This window comes from Cuculus canorus, chromosome 5 (genome assembly GCF_017976375.1).
Source record: "Cuculus canorus isolate bCucCan1 chromosome 5, bCucCan1.pri, whole genome shotgun sequence".
Lineage (NCBI taxonomy): Eukaryota > Metazoa > Chordata > Aves > Cuculiformes > Cuculidae > Cuculus > Cuculus canorus.
The window spans coordinates 59495379-59519437 of NC_071405.1; the positions used below are offsets into that span (position 1 = coordinate 59495379).

Consider the following 24059-nt stretch of genomic DNA (forward strand, 5'->3'; position numbering starts at 1 on the left):
ACAAGGTCGAACCTCAGCTGCTTGGGATTCTTTCCTAAGCAGCAGATTAAGTACAAAATAGTCTATTATGAAGTCTGTAATATGATGGAAATGTTTACTTAAGCAAAAAGTAAAAATGCACTTTTTTTTTTTGTCTTGCTTTAAGTACTCAATGTATTATCTAAATGCAGAGTTTGAGTGGAAAGAGCATTGATGCATTCTAGTTCTCAGTATTCTCACATTCCTAGCGCAGAGCATACAGCAACAGTTAATGTTAGCTTGAAGGGGTTTTTTACCAGTCAGCTGTTAATTAATGCTGTGTATACTAGTGATACCTCATTGTCAAAGTTTTTTTTCTTAAAATTTCTTTTATGCATCAGGAACAAATTCTTATTAGTTATCAATCAGGTAGGAAAATTAATCAGACGTTTCTGAACACTGAAATTCCTAGACTAATGCACGAAAGAGAAACAAGCCTTTATAAACACACTACATAAGAAGTAGGAGCCCCCAAAGTAATTGGAAGAAGGTGGCTTTCTCAATATAGAAATTGTTACTGATTTAACATAAACTGAGAATGATGGACATTTAATCCAGGCTAAACTGATGTTTCACTGACTGTTCCTTATACCTTGAATAGGCTTTGTGGGATCACTGTTATATTAGGACAAAACACAGCAGAGTTTTCATGCAAAATGAAACTACAGCAATTACGGCTAAGCCAAGGACAGCTTTTAAGTGCTTCAGAATGCTTATTTATAGATGTTAAACTTGAGGCACAAACCCACTAGTAGTTTAATCTCTGCGGAAAGAGAAAGCAGAAGTAAACAGCATCACTGAGAGGCACTGTGAATGAAAGCCTATCACTGTTTTTGATGTAACTGAATTTAGGGTGTGGTGCACGCTTACTATCCTATTATAGAACCCATCTCTTGATCTGTTTACAGTAAGGTACTGAGCAAGCCAGGCTTTTACAGCTGTTTTGAACTCACTTAAAAGATTCTACTACACTTATCAGCACTTGCACCACCAGCAATATCAAAACTAGACAGAATTTCTCAATGTAGTTTTCAGTCTCAATTTAGAAAAAGGAGAAACACTAAGTAAGACCATAATTCACTCTTAAGATCCTTGCATTTTCTAAATAGCCAAAGAAATGAGTGCTTAAGAGAAGAATCCTTAAGAAGACCTCTGAAGAGTAAAAGAAACTAGTAATTTGGATGAATTTTTCATGGGGAGTAATTTATTTGACTTTTTTCCTGCTTTTAAATAATGCAGAAAAAATTGTAGCAGTTTGAAATCATACACAGAGTCAACAAACAAATCCCCTCTAATCTGCAGGAAGATTCCAAAAAGTTAGCTGTAAGCAGCTTTATTTTCTGGTGTATGAACCCTTCAGTTGTTGTTTCTGTTCTGGTTTATTATACAGTAATTCACTAGAGGAATGCTGCACTATGTATTTGAATTGATTTTTAGAGTCTTTCATGGGCATCAGCTTGCTGAGCACCGTAAAGACACGGACAAAGTGTTTGCTCTCATGTGACTGAACTGTGTCTAAACAGGCAGAAGGGGAAATGGGAGATGAGAATTTGACCAAAATTACACAACTGATTAATAGCAAACAAATCAAGATTTTCTGCATTTCAGCCCAATAAACATTGGAACAGGCTGCTTTTAATCTGTAGAACTTACAGGGGAAACTAAATACTCATTTTTTTCACTTGCTAAAATGTGGATACCATCTTAAATTAGGAGACACAATTTTGAGTTCTCTAGTTTTGCCTCTTGTTTTCTGTCTGGTTTCTTAAGGAAATGAAACTTGTGCAATCACAGCGGGTGTATATGGGTGCATGCACATGTGTTCAAATAGCAGCATTTCAACTCCTTGGTAAACTTTAGCAAACTTAGACACAAAGTATTGGTCTCAAAGACAATGTAATTCAAAGGTATTGGTTCTAAATGTAAGCTAATAGAAATGTTCTGAAAGTGGAGGTCAAGTAGGTGCCAGTTGTAACCTGAAACTGCATCCTGAAAGCAAGAAAATTAATGTAATAGAAATCATACTACTTTAGTTCTGATGTTAACTATTCACTGACCTCCTCAGTTAGGATTTAGAGTTTTCCTCCACATTAAGAAATTTATTAATGAAAAACCCAACAACAAAACAGAATCTCATGAAGCAACCCAATATTAGCAACTGGAGCTTGAAGGAAGAAAGAAAAAATCAGTTTCATTATAGAATAGCTGCTCATGCATGGATGGCACGTGGATCTCTCCTTTCAGCCTGTGGGTATCCTGTCTTTATGGATAAACGCAAGACTGTTTAGATTTCCTCTGTGCTTCAGAGGGTAAAACTTTCGGTAGCAGAAAGCTCCACTGCTTTTATTTAAAGGCAGAAGGAAGAAACACACATGAAAACCAGGTTGGAGCAATGTTAATGATAATGAGAATACTTATGTTAGTGGTCTTAGATGTTATAATTAGACAAGGTCTTTAAAAAAATAAATCAATGTAGATGAGCCCTCATTGAAGCTCGGAAAAATCAATAATTCAACTTCTAACATTACAATATGCAGTTTGAGCATCTGTCTCATACTGGAACTTATTTTGTCCTTTACAAGTACTGCTTCTCTTCCTGGGTGGTGACATGCCCTGCCAAGAGTGTGTGAATGAGGCTGGAGAAAGGGTACATATGTTTCATGTAAGTACTGCTAAGCAGGTCAGAAATTTTATTTCCCTTTTCACAAGAAGAGTTCCAGTATAATTAAGTTTTCCACTCTCACTAATGTAAGCAGCCTTCAACCAAACCAAAGCACACAATTTCCATTGTGTCACACACATTCACTCAGCAGAAGCATAAAACGGAGCTGAAACTCTAAGACCTTTTTACATGGGATGGGCTACGGAATGTTTTTATTCTGATTGCTATAGTAATGAGCACAGATAAAGCTGATTGCACAATCACTGCAATGACACATTTAAAGAGGGTGGTACTTTAAAACAGTAGCAATACAACTGCAATGCGAGGAAGTGATGTAATCAAGGAAAGATGGAAGCATAAGTCAACAGCATGCTCACAACGTGTTTATTGGATTATGATGAAATATCTGAGAGAAGAAGGCTGGCTCTTGGTTCAGATATTAGCATCAGATTTTTTACATCTAAATTCAGTATTTTGTTCTTCCACAGCTTTATTTTGTGACCTTATCCATGTAATACAATTCAGATCCAGTGAAACAGTGTTGAGTGAAAGTTATGATCAGCAATCTTAGGTGCTTGGCCACGGAGCAGAATCCAGAACCTTAAATTACTCAGATTGACCACATGCTACATTCTGAGCGGGGAACAGCTGAACATATTGATTATTATGGTAATTCCTTCTGAGAGATCATATCTTAAACTACATCATATGAGTTGCATAAGTGGTCTTTGCTGGAAGGGTGCACTTCATTCACTTGAGGTTCTGGAATCTCTCCTCAAGATACGTTCCTTTCGAAGGGTAGAGAAGAATTAAGAATACTAGTTCAGTTACTCTGACTTATTAGTCACACAATTTATTTACAAATTTTTTTCCTCCTCCTATTTTCTGAACTTTTAAAGATATACACCACTAAGGTTTAACTCAAATTTTAATACATGTTTGTATTTGACAAAGAAATAGCACACATTTTTTTCACCTGTGAGTCATCCTGCACAAACATTAGCAACCCTTCCTTTCAAAATTCCAAAGAAGTGATAAAATAGGACAGGTAGGTAGGAAGAGAAAAACACACACCCAAACAACCACTTTCCAGACAGAAATAGAATCTCTGGATTATTTTCCAGTTGTCATAAAAACTTCATTGTTCGTGTTTATAAAGCAGGATTTTAGAAGCTTTCAAAAGTGACAAAGAAAGGTACTGTTAACTCTTTTTTTACAGGTGATTGAAAAGACAAAATAAAAAGCTACAAACCAATGATTAAAAAACAACCAAACAAACAACCTTCTAGTTGAGGCACCAAAAAGTTTTTCATAACCCTCATGTAGCCTGACTGCTAGAAATCTTAGCAGTAAAGGTGCTCAGCGTAACTTGACAATTGTGTATTGTTTTCCAAGTTGGATGCTTTCAGAGACACCTATAACTAGAGACTAGTTTCCTGAACCTAACGATGTAGTTGGGTTAGGACTTTAAAAGAAACTCTTATTATTGTTCCTGAAGGAGCTCCTAGCAATAAGGATGTCTTTTAAAGCAGATTAATTTTCAGCCTGTCCCTGTTTGTCATTTAAAAATAAAGAGTGGGTTTGAATGTGTTTGCTGAATGGGTGCCTAAATACCTTCAAATCATGTGTCTATTGATATAGTCCTGAACATAGGTTTTGGTGTATGTTCACAATTACATTCTGTTCGGTACGGCTATAGTTACTATACGTGATTAAAACTGAATTCAGCAATAGATAATGCTTCTTACACAGAAAAGGGACAGTAACACTTAACAATACTGCTATTCTGAGCAGTCCTTTAAAACAGGAAACAATATGCATTGCTTTAAAGCTCGGAAGGCAAGGAACTATAAAACTGAGAAGAGAAGGAAAAGATCTTAGGAGTTGAGGAAAACTTGCATGACTTAGGTTGAAATAATTGGTTTGTATTCATTTTACATCATGCCACAACAGACCACAAATGGAAGTGGTCCATTATCTCTTTGCTTACCCAAAATGTTCTTTATTGCATTAATCTGTTCCCGACATAATTTACTGCGAAGTGTCTATTAAACCCAGCAAACTGAGGAGCAGGTCTTACATTGCCTTCATCTAAGCAGAATCCTAATGATATCAACATAGGAGTGTTAAGTACTCACCTATGAAGAGTCCAAGCACAGTTTTGCCAGTATTTTAGTCACCAATTTCTTCAAGGTATTTTCTCCATTCATTCTTAATATCCCTAAGAAGTAAAAAACTGCCCAGTACATTGACCTATCCTGGTGATATTCTTCAGGGACAAAGCAGAAATTCAACAAAGTGCTGTTGTGTGTAAAAACTTTCGCCAGCAGCTTTGTAAAATAAGAAGTGTTTGAGTTGTTCTTTTTTTTTCTAACTAGCTGCAAATATGTTATGAAATACCCATTTTGTTCAACTGAAAAAGCATCAAATAAATTCTTCAGTCAATCACTCTTCTTTCTGCACTACAGGTGGGGCCAATAGCTTCCAGGTCAAGCCATGCATAAACAGACTAAGAACAAGACAGCACATGAGAGACAAATGGAGTTCTAGACTAACCTTTCCCTTAATGTGCATATATAGCCGGTAAACTTACCATTTTCAGTCCTATTTTGTTTTTTCTCTTAAATAATAGCCAACTTACTACTAATTCTTGTATTAATAACAATAAACAGAAAGCCCCTAGCAGTTACCAATATTATCTGCAGCCACAGTGCTTTTGTTCTTAACCATGTTCTGCTTCCTTCTGATCCCCCAGCACCAAGCACTCAAAGGGCTGCTGGAATGGTTTTGAGGGAAGATGCTTTTCCTCTCCTGTCACTTGTCCGTTTCTCAACTGACTCACATACGAAGCGCACCAGGAGAAACAGAGAGGGGCAAGAAAAACCTGTTGAGAAGGGAAAAGATTGTTTCCCTCGAAGCGATGCAAAAGGTAAGAGAGTCCTTCAGTGGAGAAGGAGCACAGGCCCTGTTTATGCGTCATCTCATGTCCACTTGAATTTTCAGCACTCAATCCAGTGTTCAGTTCAAATCAGCTTCACCTTCCACTTCAGGGTGACATCCCCTTGGAAAAGGTTCCTGCCCTGCAGATGATATCAGGAAGGGCAGAGAAACACCACTTCCTACATGTGGGTATGTGAAACCCCTGTGATTATTCCTCGTTTCTCCTCACCCCAAATGCCACTCTTGCTTCTTCACATAATCCCTTCCACTGCCTTTGTCATTGCGAATTACAAGGGCAAAATCATTAATACTGGTCTTGAACACAGCAGCAGCAAAATTAAATTTTGCCCACTCAGTTTGGAAATTTTGAAGCAGCTCTGTCAGAAACAAACCATATGAAAATCACATCTACATTTCTTTCCAACTTGAAGGAGTGCTGTAATTTTAGCTGCTATTTGCTAAGCAGAAAAATTTTACTTAACTATTACATTAAACACACCCTGATCTTTTGTAAGCCCATCTTTCATCCTGTCATACTCTCAGTGGACTGTTATATCCACAAAATTTGTATGTGAAACCACTTTCAAAGTGTTAAAACAATACACTTAATACTTAATTTATTTTTAATGAGTGGTGTCTTGCCTCTTTTTGCTGACCAAGAAGTATCCTGCAAAGGAATTAGCTAATCGCTGTCTCCTTGGAAAATGTTTACAAAGGGAAGTTTGGGATGATGTTATCTACATCCTGTTTAAGTAGATGTTTTGTTCTTCTAAATCAGATGCTGAGCCCAAATGAAGCATTCTTAGTAGCACTGTTAGGCTTTTCCTTTCTGTATCTTGAGCCCAACTGTTTCTGTACAGTAGTTCTTTCAAAGATAACAGCTGTTTTTCAGTATATCTTTCCATACTTTATGCGTGTGCGATTTAAGAAAGAAGGTGTTGCAGCATTGTTGGGGTTTTGGGGGAAAGGGAAGGAGGAAGGGAAATAACTTTTTTTCTTTATTATTCTTATCAAAATGAGTCGGTAAATTGTATGTGTACATAAGCACCCTGAAAGCCTGAATCAAAACTGATCCATTGACTTAAATCTGAAAGAACATAAAGGAAAGAAAACTATTTTGTTATGAACTGTGGGAGGAAAATAAGAGTTACGATGACAATTCTCTTGGACTCACTTATAGTAGATAAAAAATTGTATCTGTCCCTGGCTCCAGTGTTAAAGGTGCTTTGAGTTTTAGTGATAAAGAACAGAGATTTCAGTTACCAGTATCAATATCTTTCACTGCACTCTGCAGTATTATAATCTCTCAAAGACAACCCCCCGTGTTCTGCTTCTGAAACTGGTGGATATTAACACAAGGTAGACAGAGGATCCTTCCAGGCAGATAATCAGTGCTTACTGTATTTCAGCATTCTCCTAAATCAGAAAACATCAAAATCTTTAACCAATAGAAAGGCTGAGGTACTACTTGTTGGACTGAGCCTCAAAGCCACATGAATCAAAGTGTGCTTCTACTCAGAAGAGTGACACCAGCTAATAAAATTTTATGACTAACCAGACTTGATGTTTTTATATATTACCAAGACAGATATATGTTCACTGCTTTTCTTACTGGAACAATTAATTTTAGTCCACTGTTATTTAAACAGATTAAAACCAACAACAACAAAATCTAACAGTTTCAATTACACAGAGCTGACCGTGCAAGACTGTGGCCAATCAGCAGCTTGCAAATTATCTGTACAAACAATTAATGATAAACCTAGGCATAGTTGTTCAAGTAAATTTTAGGCTCTTTGATGACTTTTAACTCGCTTAGGGAGTACACAGTGAAAACAGAAGAAGGAGAAATTGAGTTATGAAAAATTATGAAATGCCTAAATTTTCCTGGACTGACTCACTTCTTGTAAGATTTGTCTGAAAAGGGAAAAAGGAAAGAGGAATTTGGCCATTTTGGGGGAATACATCTCTGCTCAGAATCTCCATCAGATTACCGATGAAAATGAGGTACTGGTGTGCTACATGCACTGCCTCAGGCATATATCCGTCTATCAGTGTCAAATTTCCTGGGCTGAATGCAAAACCTCTAATTTGGGTTGCAAAACCAGGCACTCATGTATAGCGGGCATCACTGAAATATATGACCACTTTCAATAGCATATGTGCAATTATTTTCAGAGTATTACTAAGCAATTGGATAAATTCCCACCAGCACAGCTGTAGGTCAAGAAAAGACTTTATCGATCATCTTTGTGAAGTACAGCGAGATTGGTTTTCCTATTTAAAATAAGAAGCAGAGACATAAGGGAAAGGCCACAGAAGCTGTGGTACTCAAAATTAGACAACTAGGACTCTCAATAAACTAACTAGCATTAGTTAGTAATTTGCATTATCAAAGTACATGTTTTTATCTCATTTTCACTAGTGAATGCTCAGATTTCTGCAGATAAAAGAACACACAGTCAGCACCCAAAACGTGAGGAATATAGTCAATAGACATGTAGAAAATTCTTCGCAGCATTGTTACTAGCGAGGGATTCTAGGAGAGTCCATCAAAGATTCATAAGCAGTTTTCAATTTATTTCAGCCATCAGACAAAATTTTTACTTCTACAATCCTCTTTATTTTAGTAATTACAAGACCTCTACCTTCTGTAACCAAAGTAGTCAAAACCAACAACTTCCATCAATAAGCTTCCTTACTTATTCCTATTACTATATCCATTCTATGATCTGAATGATACAGAGGTGCTATGAAAGAAATTGTATCTTGCTTTATAGTTAAAGGTAATATTGACATCTGTACGCACGATAAGAAAAATTAATCTCCTAATTTTGGATTACACAGTTCTTAAAGAGTCATCTCTACATGTAACACTGTCATAACTGCAGTGGCTTAAGGACTCAGGCAAGATATCATGTAGGCAGAGATAATGCCTTTTATTAGACTGGCTACTATAACATAGGAGAAAATAGACCAGTTTCCAGATGTTGCTATTTTTTAAGCTTAGTAAAGCTTTCAGCATAATTTCCTACAATATTCTTGTATTAAATTTCATACACTGAGGTCTGGATGAGTGGACACCCCATTTACTAAAGAGTCTGAAAAGCTGTCGGAATGGATGGGTTCAGCAGGAATGGGTTGTACTCTGGCTGGAGGCTGGCAGTGAGTAGCACAGTGGTCTATCGTGAGATCTATCCATTTTCACTCTCCAGCAGTCTAGGATTACGCCACCTCTACTCAGCACTCTTTAGAGTTAGTCCAGTTCCGGGCTGCCCAGAACAAGAAGAACATTGACAAATTGGAGTGAGTTCACCAGAAAGCCACTGAGATTGTTGGAGGCTGGGGCACTTGCCCTGTGAGGACGGGCGATGGGAACTGGGCCTCTCCAGGCTGGAGAAGAGAAGGCCTCAAGGAGATATAATTGCAGACTGACAGTACTTCTGAGAAGGTTATTGAGAAGGAGCCAGGCTCTTCACAGCACATGGCAAGAGTACAAGAGACAACAAATAAACTGAAATGAGAAAATATTGATTGAATACAAGAAAAAACAGTCAAACATTGCAACAGGTTGCTCGGAAGGGCTGCGCAGTCTTCAGACACTGAGGCTTTCAAGATGCAACTGGATAGAGCCTTGAGCAACCAGGTCTAGCCCCACAGCTGACCATGCTTTGAGCAGGAAGCTGGACCTGAGGTCCCTTCCAAACTCATTTTGTGGTTCTGTGATTCTCTGCAGAAATCCCTTTCAAGTCTACTCAAAACCCTGCGTTTTTCCAATTGTGCTAGTTGGTCTGATACAAGATACTGCCTTTACCTACAGTCAATCCAGCCTATAATTTTCAAGACTTTAAACCCACAGATGTTCCGTCAAGTGGCAGCATATTTACACCTACATGGGTCATTACTAGGACAGGACTCATTCAATCCATTCCATGAACCTTTGTCATTTGAACTGACACAATGACTCACAGCAGCTGTGAAGATCAGCTTGAGTTTCATTGAGTAGTGGGGAAATCATGACTGGCAAATAACCTAAGAAATGCACCAGTAAAAGCCAAAACCAATGAGACCCAGATACTCTACCTTCTACTCTAGGTTCTGCAGGGAAGTGCTTGGTAGTAGTTCTAGATTTAACTGACGATTTTTTCCTAAGCTTTTCCTTTTCCTCTTTCATGAAGTCTAGTCTTGTCTCTTTTCCACCTTGTTCAGCCCAAGGCTGACTGCTAGACATTAAAAGGTTTAACATAAGTAGCCTTTACAGAATAAATGTCAGCATAGAGATAGATTGAACTGATAAATGTTAGTAGTATAGTTATTATACTAACTTTCTAATAAGTTTTGCATATAACATACACAAAATTATGGCCCTTTAACACAAGGAGGCAGTGGCTACTGTGTGCTCTATTACTGCAGAAAAGCTGGAACCTCAGAGGTACCTTACTGATCACAAAAATCACTCAAATAAGATTAGTACAATCTTCTTCAATCTGTCTTAAAGATCATGTTTAAAAACAGGATCTACATTCTTCTTAATTTACTATCCAGTCTCTCAAGCCTACAGTCCTATGCTCTCAGGTCTCATTCTGCAATAATGAATATGATTTTTATTGCCTCCTACTTCTAAAATAAAACTGTAGTTGTCCAAAATGTCACCCTAGAACGTGCACCACTGAAAGAAGATACTTATGATAAAATTGCAAAAACTAGTGCTTCTATAGGTCAGACTGCTTCAGAAAGTGAAATATTCCATCCCTGGCCACTACGGCAGTGGTGTGTCAAGAGAAAAATAGCAAGGGAATTACCAAAACCTTCACTAACACTACAGCCTTCTAAAAACAGAAATATTTCGAAAGTTAGTGAAAGCACCCAATCCTGATCAAAAGTTATTACTTAGGCTTTGAACAAGACGTAGAAATGCTCTACTAGTGGTGACAGAAAAAGACACTCACATCAACAAAAACTGTTCTAACAGCTACAAACTTTAATTATACCAGGGAAATACACTTGGACGATGCCCTAAATAGGGCTATTTATTCTTATCAGCTGATCATACAAGATAGCCACACCTTTTGCATATCACAGCTCAGATAGAGAAGTTTTTTTCATGTGCAATTGCTAGCAGCTGAATGACAACTTGTTAAACAAAATGATTACTATCTAGTTTGCATAAGGTGCTGACTTTTCACTCTTCATAGTTTTCAGTATGTTGCCTCTCTTTGTAACCATGTTATCAAGCTTTACACCTTTTCTGAAATTGCCTCCTACACTAGATGGTCTGGCTTGCTTTTCTAATGTTGTATACTAATGTTTTATAGCAGATGATCTGACTAAGGAACTTTCTCATTCGTTATCCCACAAGGACATTGAAAAGATTTCAGAATCAGGCTGTGATTTCACAATGATCTCTGTAAAATAGATTCAAGTGAAAGCTACTGGAAAAATGTGTGGTCTTGCTTTCTTGCTGTTGTTTAGTTGTGGCAGCAGTTGAGCTAATATGTGTGGGTGGTGAAATTAATTAACACCCTATGGCAGAACGTGTATCATTTTTACTTGAGTTGGGTTTTTGCCTTCACTAATTTTTGTGAGACTAAAACTTATGCAGAAGGATGTCACCTACTGAATGAACGATGTGATTTCCAGGAGTGTGTAGGGCTTTTCCTTTTACCTGGAGGTCTTCAGTAAAGCAAAAGCAGGCTTGCACAGGTCCTGTTGTGATAATGACAGTTCCTGCTGTCTCTGAGAAAATGCCATTGAGCTGCATCCTTTGCAAAATTTTCATTTTGGACATCTAAAGATAAAGGTGTCCTGGTTGTTGCCAGAGAATTTCTTTGAATACCTGAAACTTAATAGTCTTAAATTTAAAGAAACAGTTTACAAAAACTGTCTGGCTCTCACTGTGAGGCGAAATGGCATTATGATGCCTAAATAAACTTCAAGAACCTAAACTGCGCTCTCAAAAAAGCTGTTGACAATGCAACAGCCGAGCTGCCCGTGACCCAACACTTCTGTGCTGTTCGAACGAGTTTATTTCTCGTTTGGTCGAACTGTAAGTTACAGGACACGGGGTGACTTTGTGCTTCCAGATTTTCTGCCCAGTCTTTTCTCACGAGAACCAAAGAAGTGATCAACATTGAGTTGGAAGAGCTCTCAGAAACTCGTGATTACAAGGACCCAACAATTAAACTGGAGGGACGGCATAAGGTGCCAAGTAAGCACAGAGACTTTCAAATAATAATCACCCCTGTGGGCATCTCAGTTTCGTGCCCTCGCCCCAGCGTCGCGCAGACACTTACATCCACCGGGTACCCCGTGGGGAGCGCAGCCTCCGGACAGACCTCGGCGAGCCTGGATGCGCAGGCGGCGGACGAGCGCTCGTTCCTGTCCACGGCTGAGGAGGCACCGGCCAATCAGCGCTCGCCCCTGTCCGCGGCCGCGGGGGCACCGGCCAATCAGCGCTCGTTCCTGTCCGCGGCCGCGGGGGCACCAGCCAATCAGCACTCGCCCCTGTCCGCGGCTGAGGAGGCACCAGCCAATCAGCGCTCGCCCCTGTCCGCTGCCCCGCGGGGTCCCGGCAGCGGCCGGCGCCGGTTCGGCCGAGAGCTCGGCTGCCTCCGCGCTCCCGGCACCGCCCTCCCGGGGCCGCGCGTCGCGGCTCTGCCCACCCTGGGGAGGGGGCTCGACCGGAGCGGAGGGGCTGCTCCGCCGAGCGGGACCGAAGCGGAAAAAGTTGCGGCGGCTTTACAGCCGGGAGGCGCTCGTTTCGGTACCGGGTAAATCCGGCGGCTTCAGAGAAGAGCAGCCCGGTAGTTTAGTACTTCCTTCTGCCGATAAGATCTTCGCCTGCTCTCGTCACGGCTGCCGCCGCTCCGCTCAAATCGGTTTCGGGCTCCTGCCGGGGCGAGACCGGGAGCGCGGCGGGGCGGGAGGAGGCGATGCGCGGGGCCGCTGCGCTGCCCCCGGCCGCCCCCGCCCCGCGCTGCCGCCGGCATGGGCACCCTGGGCAAAAGGCGAGAGAACCGGTGAGTTCGCCGCTGATGCTTTATTCTGCCGTGCCTCGGCCGCGGGGCAGGCTGCGAGGTGTCGCGCCCGAGGGCGTGGTGTGCCCGGGCGGCCGGTGCGGGGCAGGTGCGGGCGGGCGCTGCGATGCTGTCGGGGGGGGGCAGGGGAGGTGGTTCGGGCGGATGGGGCTCCGCGGGGCCGGGGAGGAGGGAGAAGGAAAAGAAGCCCCGGAGGGGACGCGTTGGACGAGGATTTTGTTTCACCCTTTGGAGTGCGAGCGCGCGGTCAGTCAGCGCGGGGTGCCAAGAGCCTCATGTTACGGCGGAGCGTGAGCGGGAGGGGCGGGGGGGGCTCCGGTTACTGCGGCACCGCCGGGCGAGGAGCTGGGGAGCACAGCTGTGTCCCCCCACCCCGGGAAGAGCCACCTGCCTCACGGGCCGATCGTCTTGTGGTTTCCTCCCCACCGCCAAACGGCGTGCGGTGGGCATGCAGGGTGCCCCCCCGCCGCCCCCCAGCGCGGCCTCCAGCTGTGTTTCATGTCAAGCAACTGCTGCGAAGGGATCTATACTGATGAATGGTTGGTTTCAGATGTGTCCTGGGCCGAGTTTGACCTGTCCGGTGTTGCCAAATTCGACACAGTTATTGTAAACTTTTTTTTTTTTGGGGGGGGGGGGTGGGGTGGGCGTTGGGCACTTGAGTTTTTCTGCACTCCGTTGCCGAGACCTAAAACGTGTTCTGGCGGGAACTCCTCCTGTGCTTCTACTGCATTGCCCGGATCGTCTGCCCGGCACTTGGGATAAAGTTAGGAGAGCAGTTCAAGCTTGTAAAAAGCAAATCCTGAAAGCTGATCAGGCCCTTGCTCCTCTGAAATGAGAACAGGAAGTCAGATCACAAAGCTAAGAGAAATTTAGAGAAAGGGGGGAGGGAAGACGACATTCTTTGCATAGCCACTGTCATCCTGACTGCAGAGGGGCTGAGTGATGGTCCGCTGCCTCCGCAGGGTCAGACCTGCGTTTTCTGACTGTGGGACTCTGGAGGCGTGGGGTCAGCGTTGGGTTGTAAGTGACACCATGTGCGATTTCGTGGCTTTCCTAGCATTCAAATGAGACACAGCTTCTAAGATAAGGCTTGAAATCTATGGGGGTGAGGTAGAGTCCAGTCTGTCTTCATCAAGTGTGTACGTTTCCCCAGGAGTGCCTGTATAGGCATGTTTGTGTTTTTACCTTCCCGATCTATTTGTTCTACTTTCACTGGGTAAATTTCTATGCCTTTTCTTCCAGGACTGTCAGTTTGTTAACAAAGTGTTGCATAGTGTTCCAATAAAAGCTATATGAAAGATGGCATCTTAAAGATGTTGTAGTCACTTGGTTAGGAAGACTGTGGAGTGTAAATTGTCCCTGAAATAAAACTCTAGTTTTATTGAAACAGCGGTGGCTGTTGCCCTTTTGTGAGCTCTACGGTTATACTCTCAAGTCAGAAGTGATTCCCGTTATTTGCAGGCAAAAATGTTTCAGCACTTTTCATCAAAAAAATAACATGCCTATTTACTGTTTCATGCAGAGTGATGAACTTGTAACTTTTGAACTTTTCTTTGTTTGAAAACAAAGAAAAACCCTTAATGTTATCTGTAAATCTAAGATATTATGTGATCAAAATAAAAGCCCCAAACTAGGAATGTGCTTTATTTTGACCTTTTTATTATTAAAGGCATTGAATTAGTCATGTATGCAATTTTAAAGCAACTTAGTAGGAAAATAATAGTATTGAATGGGTGCAAATTATTATTGTTACAGTTCTGGAATCTGCAATGTAAGAAGGTTATGGAGCTGTTGGAACGGGTCCAGAGGAGGGCTACAAAGATGATCAGAGGGCTGGAGCACCTTCCATACGAGGATGGGCTGAGGGAATTGTGGCTGTTCAGCCTGGAGAAGGCTCAGAGAAGATCTTATAGCGACCTTCCAGTACCTGAAGGGGCTACAGGAAAGCTGGAGAGGAACTATTCATAAAGGCTTATGGTGATAGGACAAGGGGGAATGGCTATAAACTGGAGAGGGGCAGACTTAGGCTGGACATTAGGAAGAATTTGTTCACCATGAGAGTGGTGAGGCACTGGCACAGGTCGCCCAGGGAAGTTGTGGATGCCCCATCCCTGGAGGTGTTCCAGGCCAGGTTGGATGGGGCCTTGGGCTGCCTGGTCTAGTGGGAGATGTCCCTGCCCATGGCAGGGGGATTGGAACTGGATGATCTTTAAGGTCCCGTCCAATCTAAACTATTCTATAATTGTATGATTATTTATTTTAAATTTTGAAATGCTCCACTGTAAAGTTGCACTGTTTACTTAATAGTAATTTTCCAAATGAAATTAATAAAACTAGTCTGGTGGTTTTCAATATGTGTAATATTTGATTATAGTTATTTTTTTTTCTCCTTTTGGTGGGCACACAACTATGTGGTGGTAGGATTACAGCATAACAATATTCCTGTTACATAGTTTGAGGGGGGTTTAGGCTTGTGCTGAAATAGTAATGTAAACATACAACATAAACATCCCCAACTAAGAAAGAAGACTTCTGGAAATCTTGACAGATCATCAAGGAGCTCTTTGACAGTGTGCTCTACAATCCATATTTAGCACTGAAAAAAAGTCACTTACTGAGCAGTCTCTTTGGTGTACGTATTAAGTGGGAGGGTTATGTCTTTCAGCACCCTAGCTACAGGGAGTTAATTGTCCTTTAAATCTCTTCTATGCAGTGTAAAATTTACCACTGGATCTTGTATTTACTTCTCTATCTTGCTTTCTTTCAGGCAGCCTGCTCAAGCATGCAGCACTGCCCCGGAATCAGCACTTGAGCTGAAGCAGATCAGTCATTGTCCCAGCCTTTCAAATCTTACCCAAGTAACGATGGTGCCGTTGGGGCACTTCGCCAAAGGGGCCACTTTGGAAGATCTTCTTGAAACCTGCATTCAGTCTTTTGGTGAGTGTCTGGAGGTTTCTAGAATCATATTGATTTGTTTCTGTCCTGGCTACATCTAGATCACTTACCAGTGAATTACATGCATTTATTACTGAAGTAGAAAGGTGTAGCTGAGAATTTTCTATACTGTAACTACACATTTTTGTAGGTTTGTAGATTTGTTTATGCATAGGTGTGTAATATATGCCAAGAGATTACTGCTTTTTCTTGAGAGAGTAAGATAAATGCCCGTCATGTGTACTTCTATGTGTGTTTTTTTGTTGTTCCTTCAAATACCAATTTGGTAAACTTTAGCAAGGAATCATTGTGTTTTGCCTATTGCAGTAAAATTCTCATGATGTGTGTGAACAGTATGTTTAATATAAACATTATGAAATGAGCAGGGCTATTTTTAAACTAGGTGAAATAACGTTGGATTGCTTCTTACCTTATCAGTATAGATGTAAAGTTGATTTTCTACAGAAGAATCCAGCCAAAAATCACAACTCTGTGTTTTTTTGAGCCTATCAGTTAACCATCTGTTTTTTTACAATAGGAAATGTAATATAAGGATAAGCATGACTGTTGCCCCAGCCCTATATTCTTAGTTTCCTTTTCCAACTTTTTCATTATTAAATGTGGGGGGTTTTTATATTATCAAAATGCATTAGTACTGAAGGCAATCAGAATGATTCTGAATGATTTACTTGTAAGTAGTGCATTTGTGTTTTTCAGTACTGTGAGCTAGTTCCAAAGTATTTGTGGCAAAGTCTTAGTTGCAGAGTAGTCCTTAGACAATCAATGTACTTTTGACACCCAGGAAGCTCTGAAATAATTAATCTATATAGTTAAATAGTAACACAATGTGTATAAACAATGACTAATCTTTCACATTCATTGGAAATGCCTTTTTTTTTTAACTTTAAAGCCTTCTCATCAGCATGTGCAGAGAAATGCATGACTGAGAAAAACTGATGAAGCATGAAATTGTCACTAATGTTTTGTTTCTTTTTTGCCTTTTTTCTCCTCTGTTTAATTATTGCAAAATACATATCCACTGAACTGCAGTAAAGCCCTGATTCTTAAATGTTGACTGATATTTTTCTAAGTTTTGGCTCATTGGGAGTGGGATAAGACGTCTAAAGTGTGTGTGATACCTTCATACAGTTTTAATATTCTGGCTACTTGACCAATATTACTATGCCTACATTTTTGTGGAAAAAGGTATTACAAATGTAACATTATAAAAATCTAGTAAAATTATTATGGTCATGGGTTTAAAGTAGTGTAGGTGAAAACCTGACTAGGACATGATTGCTGCTTTAATTCTTTAAATACATTTTTAATACTCTATGCATATCGGCATACACATGCTTATGAGTTTTCAGATTCCTGTGCATCTGTATATTATAAGGACTAAAGTAACAAAGAAAAGCCAAGTGTACCTGTCCAGTTCAGCTATAAATGCATGTGAATCTTTCTAAATAGTTTCAAAGTTCAACTGGAAAACTTAACATAATTCAATAATTAGGGTTTTCTTGAACCGTGACAAGGTCTAGCAAAGTGAATTGTAGTGCATCTGCAAACATAATCTTAAACTCACTAAGAACTGCCGGAGTTATGATGTGTGCTGCAGAAGTTTAGACTCTTCACTGAGCAATTCACAGTAGTGTCTGTATTTTTACATCTTCTACGCCTTTATGCATGTTGTTAAGCAATGTTGGAATTTCCCAGTAGGTTATTTAAATGAATTGTAAAGTGCAGCGCTTACAGCTATAGATAACCTGTGTGACAATGCCCTAAAGAATGTTCTTGCAGCTATCACAAAAAACACTGTGCAAAAATTTATTCACATAGTCAAGCCAATAAAGGAAGAGATGGAAAAACTTTAATTTTGGAGTTTGAGGAGTGGTGGAGTAGACAAAAAAAGCATAGAAGGTAGGGAAAAAAGCATAGTTGCTGAATGAGTACAAGTAAAGTAAGTGATTGAGAAAATTTCTTCCCATGTTTAGAACTAAAGTAAAGCTATAACCCTGTACTCTATTGACTCTATGTAGTTCTATTCACACTGAGTTTATATCTTCAGTTTTAGATATGCTGACCTATCATATTTTGTATATTATTCTAAAAATTCATTATTGTGTTCTGAGCAAGTTTTACTTCAGTATTAAAAATACAGAAACCCCACAGATATCATCGCAGATTGCTTTTTATATTTTAAGTTTTCTTTCTGGAAAAAGCCCTCAAGTAATTTGCTGTCTAGGGCTAAGGAGAACAGTAGGCAATAGAGATGATGGTGCATCACATTTCAGAATATATCCTGCATCATGTTAATATTATACTGCACTTGCTAATATTACATGTGCAATTATTAATACAAATCTTATATAAAGTATGTAGCTGAAATTATGTTCCTGGACTTGATTATAAAAGTTTGGGAAAAGTAAATAATATGTAAGGGAGGCTGCTGTCAACAGTGGTGCATAAGGGGAAGTTGGCAGCCTTTTTGCCAAAGAATATCCGGAGAATATCACAAAAAGGTCTAGCCCAGAAGATACTAAGAATTTATACATGACTGTGAGGAACACAAGTGTAAGTTATTTATTTTACAGCATGATTAGGATGAAAAAATGAGAAAGAGGGATATGCTAATTGGAGGAGGGAGAAGGCTAATCTTTGCCACACTGTTGTAAGTAGATTCCAGAATGTTTTGTCCAGAGGGTCATATTAATCCAAAAGCTATGCTAAGGAGATGAGGAACAAAGATTGGATTTTGAAGTGAGTGATACTATGGGTCTACAACAGTGCTGGGCAGAACATAAAGCTAGAATGCGGACAGAGCTTGCATGGATTATGATGGTGGTGTTGTCTCTGGTAATTTCCAAAGTAAAAGTCAGGAGGCCTTTTTTCTCTTCTCTCCTGTCTCCCCTCCCTCCTCTCTTCATATTTTAGAAAAGATCAAAAGCTTATCCAGTATAGATAACCTAAGCATCTGCTTTGGGATGATTACTCTGTGCTCTTTCACCTCTGAAATTTGGTTTTCTTTAGCTTGAACTGGTGAATGATAGGTGTATGCTTAAGAGACCGGAACAGTCAGGGTCATATGAGATAGTGTGAAGTCATGCAGATGATCACTGCGTCTAAGGATCAGCATTACACCAGTGTTTATTCAATAGCATGGTGAGAAGGAGATGCTCAAAGCAGAGGTTTCTTCAAGTCCCATGAAATGTTGCATCAGGATAAGACAAATCATCCTGCAAATTAATTGCAAAAAGTAAAGGCAATAAAAAAGCCAGTATGTAAGGTAGGGCAAGAGTTCAGAAAAAAATAGCATGATGAAGGCAAGGAAGTGCCTTAGAAAGGAATATTAGTCCTGAGATTAGGAGAAGATCTGCAGAAATTTGAAACCGCTCTCATCAGTTTAAAGAAAAGAGGTTTATGTAGGACAGTGATTCAAAAGAAGTCCTACATGACTTTGAAGAGATCTCTCAACACTGTATGTAGCTGCAGGGTGCGGTTACTACTGTGATCTGGATTGACAAGAAGGGCTGTAAAGGCAAGTAAATTCATCACATGTAATTATATTAGCTAAGAAGGGGAAGTGTAGCATGTAAGTGGAACTGACAATAACTTTTAAAGATAAAAAAGTAATTGTGGGGAGAGAAAGAGAAATCTTAATAGGGAAGTGCAGGAAAAGGGAAATTGAAGTGGGAGGAGAGTGCCTAGAGGGGAAGAGCAGGAGGTAGGTAAAATGATTGGAAAAAAAACTAGAAAATACAGAGGTTGTAGAAGGGTTCGATTTAGTGGAACCTCTCTGTCAGAGGTTAATTCTGAACAGAAAGGTCATAGAGAGAAAATTAAAGGCAAGTGTTCAATTGGCAACAGGATGGCTGAAGTTGTGAGTTCAGAGTAGCAAAGAAGTAACTAATAGATCTTGTCTTGGAATATGACAGCTTCAGGAGAGAGAGAATTTATTCTGGAGGAGATATTTGTTAGTAACTGTGATTCTGGAGTGGAATTGTAAGTAGAATAATGACTTTAACCTCTGCATCCTTATTTTTCTATTGCATATTATTGCATAGTATATAAAATGCCTGGAAAATAGTGTACTTTTTACTGGCAGACAGTTCTCTGAAAGTCAGTAGGGCTTTGTCTCCTACTATGTTGCTGGTTGTTTAGACATTTACTCTATCAGCTTTGTTATTGAAACCAATAGAGTAGAGTCTAGTTTGCTGTTCCATTGCTGTATTGACTGTTTAATGCTGACAGTTTGATAGAACACAGGAAGTATATTCTTAGTAGCACAGCCCTACTTTTTGGTAGTCCTTCCTTTAGTAATCTTTGTGAGACTGCATAAATACGTTTGCATATATTTAGTCCAGAAAGCGTTACAGATCAGATAGGAAAAACATATCAGCAGCGTTCCCTTCACTGGATATCTTAATTTGCTAACTGTATATCTGCTAACTATGGAAATGAAATAATAGTTTTTCATAACACTTTTCACCCTAGGCTATCCTCACGATACTGCGAGCTTGATGTTACGTCTATGTGTTAACAAGTCAGTTTCTACTCTAGCAGATGTTTTTTTCCCTGTCTGTATCTTCACTATATATTTGTGCATGGTAAGAGATCACTGATTCTTTCCTTTGACTACAAGCATCTGTCTTTATCTTATAAATGTACCTTCTCTTTTTAATCTTGAGTAAGATTAAATGTGCTTATTTTTTTAAAACAAATACAACTTTCAAAGGTTCAGTGAGCTACTTTAACATGCATTCAAGTTTATAGGCCATGTTAGGTCAGAGGACCTTTTCCTTGCCCACACAGAACCTTCATTTCAATTGTTTTTACAAGTGATTAAAAACCTGTGTTGCAGTTGGGACATAATGTATCTTCAGCATGGTGTAGATTTGATTTCTCCCTGCTTTGTCTGCAGTAAAATCCTAAAACCTTATTTAGAATTACCTAACAAACAATTTAAAGAGTGCACTTGAAAGTCACCATTTATATAAACACTTGTGTCTTCCTAGAAACATCTGAAGGTTATTTAAGAGCTGCGAAATCCCTAAGGTCACAAAATTTTAATATTTCTCTGCTTAACCTATGAGTGTGAGATCTTACTCATTTGCTTCTTACATTTGAGAACTGGAAGCATGTTTACTGTGGCACACAGAAGACGTATGCTCATCCCACAGTTCAGGCACAGCAGTTACTGCTAGACAAGATGTGTGTGCTCAGTGGAAAAAATAAATGAGAAAATCATGTTTAAATGCGTGTGACCATGCAGTGTCCCTCTGGTTTCGTAAGAGAGATGTAAGTGAAGTACTTTAGGGAGGTTACCAAAATATGTCCCAGAATATGTAAGGTAATTCATTGTGGAAGCTCAGCTACGTTAAATGGTCTGCTGTTGAGTTAATTGTTTATACGGCAATGTCAACCTTCAACAGGAAAAAAACCCAAACAAACAAGATTTAAGCCCTTGGCTACTACTTTCCAAAGACATTTTAAACAATAACCTCAAAGATTAGCAATGTTCTTAATGGAATTTATGTGAACTTAGTGTGATTTGCAACTTCTAACGGTCATAATGCTCTTGGACAGCTAAGAGTAGGCTGTGATGTAAACTGTTATGCGGTGTGTGATCAGCGCTAAACTAGCTTGTTGCCTCAATATGTGATAAAGTGAGATGTTTGTAAACAAACCTTAGACTTTCTGGAGCACACTTCCAGACTGATCTGAATTAAAGGTGCCATGAAATTGATTTGATAGAAATCGGAAATCTGGAAAAGCTGCTGATGCTGGTTGCCTCTTAGGTGATAGCTGCCTAAAGCTGTACAAGCTAATCATAGTTAACATTTTCTAGAATAAAAAATAACCACATTGTCTAATTCTATAAACTGATAATATTTCTATAGTTCACTTTTTTGGTATCAATATCATACAAAAATATATTAAGTCTTAGGAATTCTTTGAGGGCCTGGTTAAGTATTGCATCCATTTACAAACAATGAAACAGGGAAGTTAATGTTCACTCATTAGGAGAGCCGTAGCCATCTTCTCCTCTAAAATACAGAAAATTTGAAAGATTTATCCAGTTTTTCCACTCTGAGTTATCTAGAAAAAAACACTCTTAACATAAGTACCTTCTTCCAGTCTAGTTAAAACATACAATAACTAGTAAAACAGTCACAATTCACGTACCAAGTTTATCCTTTATCCAGATTTAGCATATACCAAATTCTAACATAGAATTCTGCCTCAAAGGGGGTTACGTCATTCAAGGTGTACATACCTGTAGAAGGTGACTTTGGTCATTAATTTTTTTCTGTTTAGTTTCCCTGCGCAGTTTTTGTCTCATGCTCCACAAAATTGCACAGTCCAACCCCTGGAGCTTAGACTGAATATTGAGGTCTCCAGTCCCCCCAAAAGTGTTTTACATTTATTTGTGGTATTTTTGTGTATTAAAATGTTGTTGATCATTGTGTGCTAAGTAATCTGTGTGCGATTTGATCAAATACAGTGAAGAAACTTCAGTAATTGCTTGGCAACAGAAACTATGCTAATGATCAATTAATGACATTGTGGGAACAGAAGAGTCATTACTGCTCTGTAGAATGCATGACATTGTGGGAACAGAAGAATATATGCTCTGGAGAATACTAAATGCTGTTTAGCTAACTATTAAAGTTAATTATGATTGTACCAAACTGAAAATAGATTTTTTTTTTCTAACTTGATGTCTGTGGAAAATGTTTCCCGAAAGAAAAGAAATTTTATATACCTTTATATATATTTTAAAGTTCTATTTAGCTAATTTGACTTCAGTCTTTTCAATATTAATTCTCAAATTCAAGAAAGAAGGTATAAAAGAAAATGAAGAAAACTTAGACTTCTTGCTTTATAAAGCAGTCTCCCATTTAATTACATTTATCACAGGGATATGACAGAAAATTCTATCTTCAGGCCTCTATAAATATAAATTCAGGAAATCAGGATTAGGGGCTGCCCTTAAAATGTGACATTGTTCAGCAGATCTTTCTGTTGTTCAGGACAGTCTAGAGATTAAAAGCTAAGGTAACTTTCTAAACATGATACCACTAATTTTTCCCAATTACTGAAGTAAAAACGTGGAAGTACAAACAGCTGGCAAAAGACAAGAATAAGAGAGTACCTGTTCGAAGCTATTAAGATTACAGTTCTACTGAAGATGACTTTAGGAATCCCCAAACACTGCAGTTTTAATACTCAAATGTATATAGAGGTCATGTTAAGAAAAATTCAGTGCCTCATGCCACCTTTACTGTGATGAAAGATAATTTAGACATATGCCATAGTATTTTTCTTACAAAATACGGGACTCCTCTGTCAGAGAACAATAGTGCGAGTTGTCAAGAAGCTCCTTTTCTATTTTAACCTTTACAGCTTTTTGGAAAAAGATTCCCCTTCAAAATATACACTTCAGGTGTGGATTACATTGTCTTCTCCCTTCTTCCAGGAGAGCCAGTTAGGTTTAATGTCGGTCTCCAATATGCAGTGTTACTGTTTTAAAAGTGTACATTAGAAAAAAGGAATTGTTTAAGTTGAATAACAGAAAATGATCTGATACTTTCATCAGTAATATTAAGAAATGCAACAGTACATAGGAGGCATAAGACTCTTGCTCTGTGCTACACCAACTAATCCAATGCGGAAAAAAAAGCTTACACTTGAACACGTCAGAATGTTTTTCTGGCTTTTGCACGCTGCAGCTAGCTTGAATCAGTAACTGGGGAGCTTCTGTATGTAGATACTTGACAATGCTACCTGATGATCAGGTATGTTTTAAGTTTGAAGTAAAGTTCTGTGTGTGTATTTTATTTTTCTTTTATACCTTTAGTTCGTTTGGTCCATGGTGAATGAGGTAAGTTTCAGTCTAAGGATGAACTGGTGTAGTTTAACCCTGGCCATCAGCCTTGCACTGCATAGTTGCTCACTTACCACCTGCCCAGTGAGATGAAGGGAGAGAATTGGAAGAGTAGAAGTGAGAAAACTTATGGGTTGATATAAAGACAGTTTAATACATTTTAAATAAGACAAACTAAAACCAAAACCCAGAACCAAAAGCAAGAAAAACATGTGAAAATCCCCTAATTGCTTACCACCAGCCAGCTGATGCCTAGCCAGTCCCCAAGCAATGGCAACCCTGGCAAACTTCCACCCAGTTTTTATTGCTGAGCATGCCGCTATATAGTCTGGAGGATCACCTTGGTCATTTGGGTTCAGCTGTCCTGGCTGTGTTCCTTCCCAGCTTCTTCCCCACCTCCAGCACTGGTGGGACAGTGTGAGAAGGCATGCCTCAACTGCTAGGTTAGAAGCTGGTTTGCCAGAGAGCATGTAAACATTTGTTCCAGAAATATATCTAGAAGTTAGAGCAAAGACTGGGAAGCTGAGGTGTGTAAGGGAGGGAGACGTGAAATAGTGAGTCAGAAATATGAGAGCATGGG

The 24059-nt window shown here is 39.5% G+C and overlaps 2 protein-coding genes across 2 annotated transcripts in view; one reads left to right on the forward strand and one right to left on the reverse strand.

The window, feature by feature from the left end:
• The window catches only part of ARHGAP11A (Rho GTPase activating protein 11A), a 46797-nt gene extending 34791 nt beyond the window's left edge, over positions 1-12006 (reverse strand). The window contains exon 1 of the mRNA XM_054068955.1: positions 11914-12006. The gene's annotated coding sequence lies outside the window, so the exon portion shown is untranslated. The remainder of the gene's footprint in view (positions 1-11913) is intronic.
• Positions 12007-12288: 282 nt separating this feature from the next.
• RASGRP1 (RAS guanyl releasing protein 1) overlaps positions 12289-24059 on the forward strand; it is a 42957-nt gene continuing 31186 nt past the window's right edge. The window contains exons 1-2 of the mRNA XM_054068956.1: positions 12289-12639; positions 15425-15594. Coding sequence (XP_053924931.1) covers positions 12608-12639; positions 15425-15594 — 202 coding nt within the window. The 5' untranslated portion in view covers positions 12289-12607. The remainder of the gene's footprint in view (positions 12640-15424; positions 15595-24059) is intronic.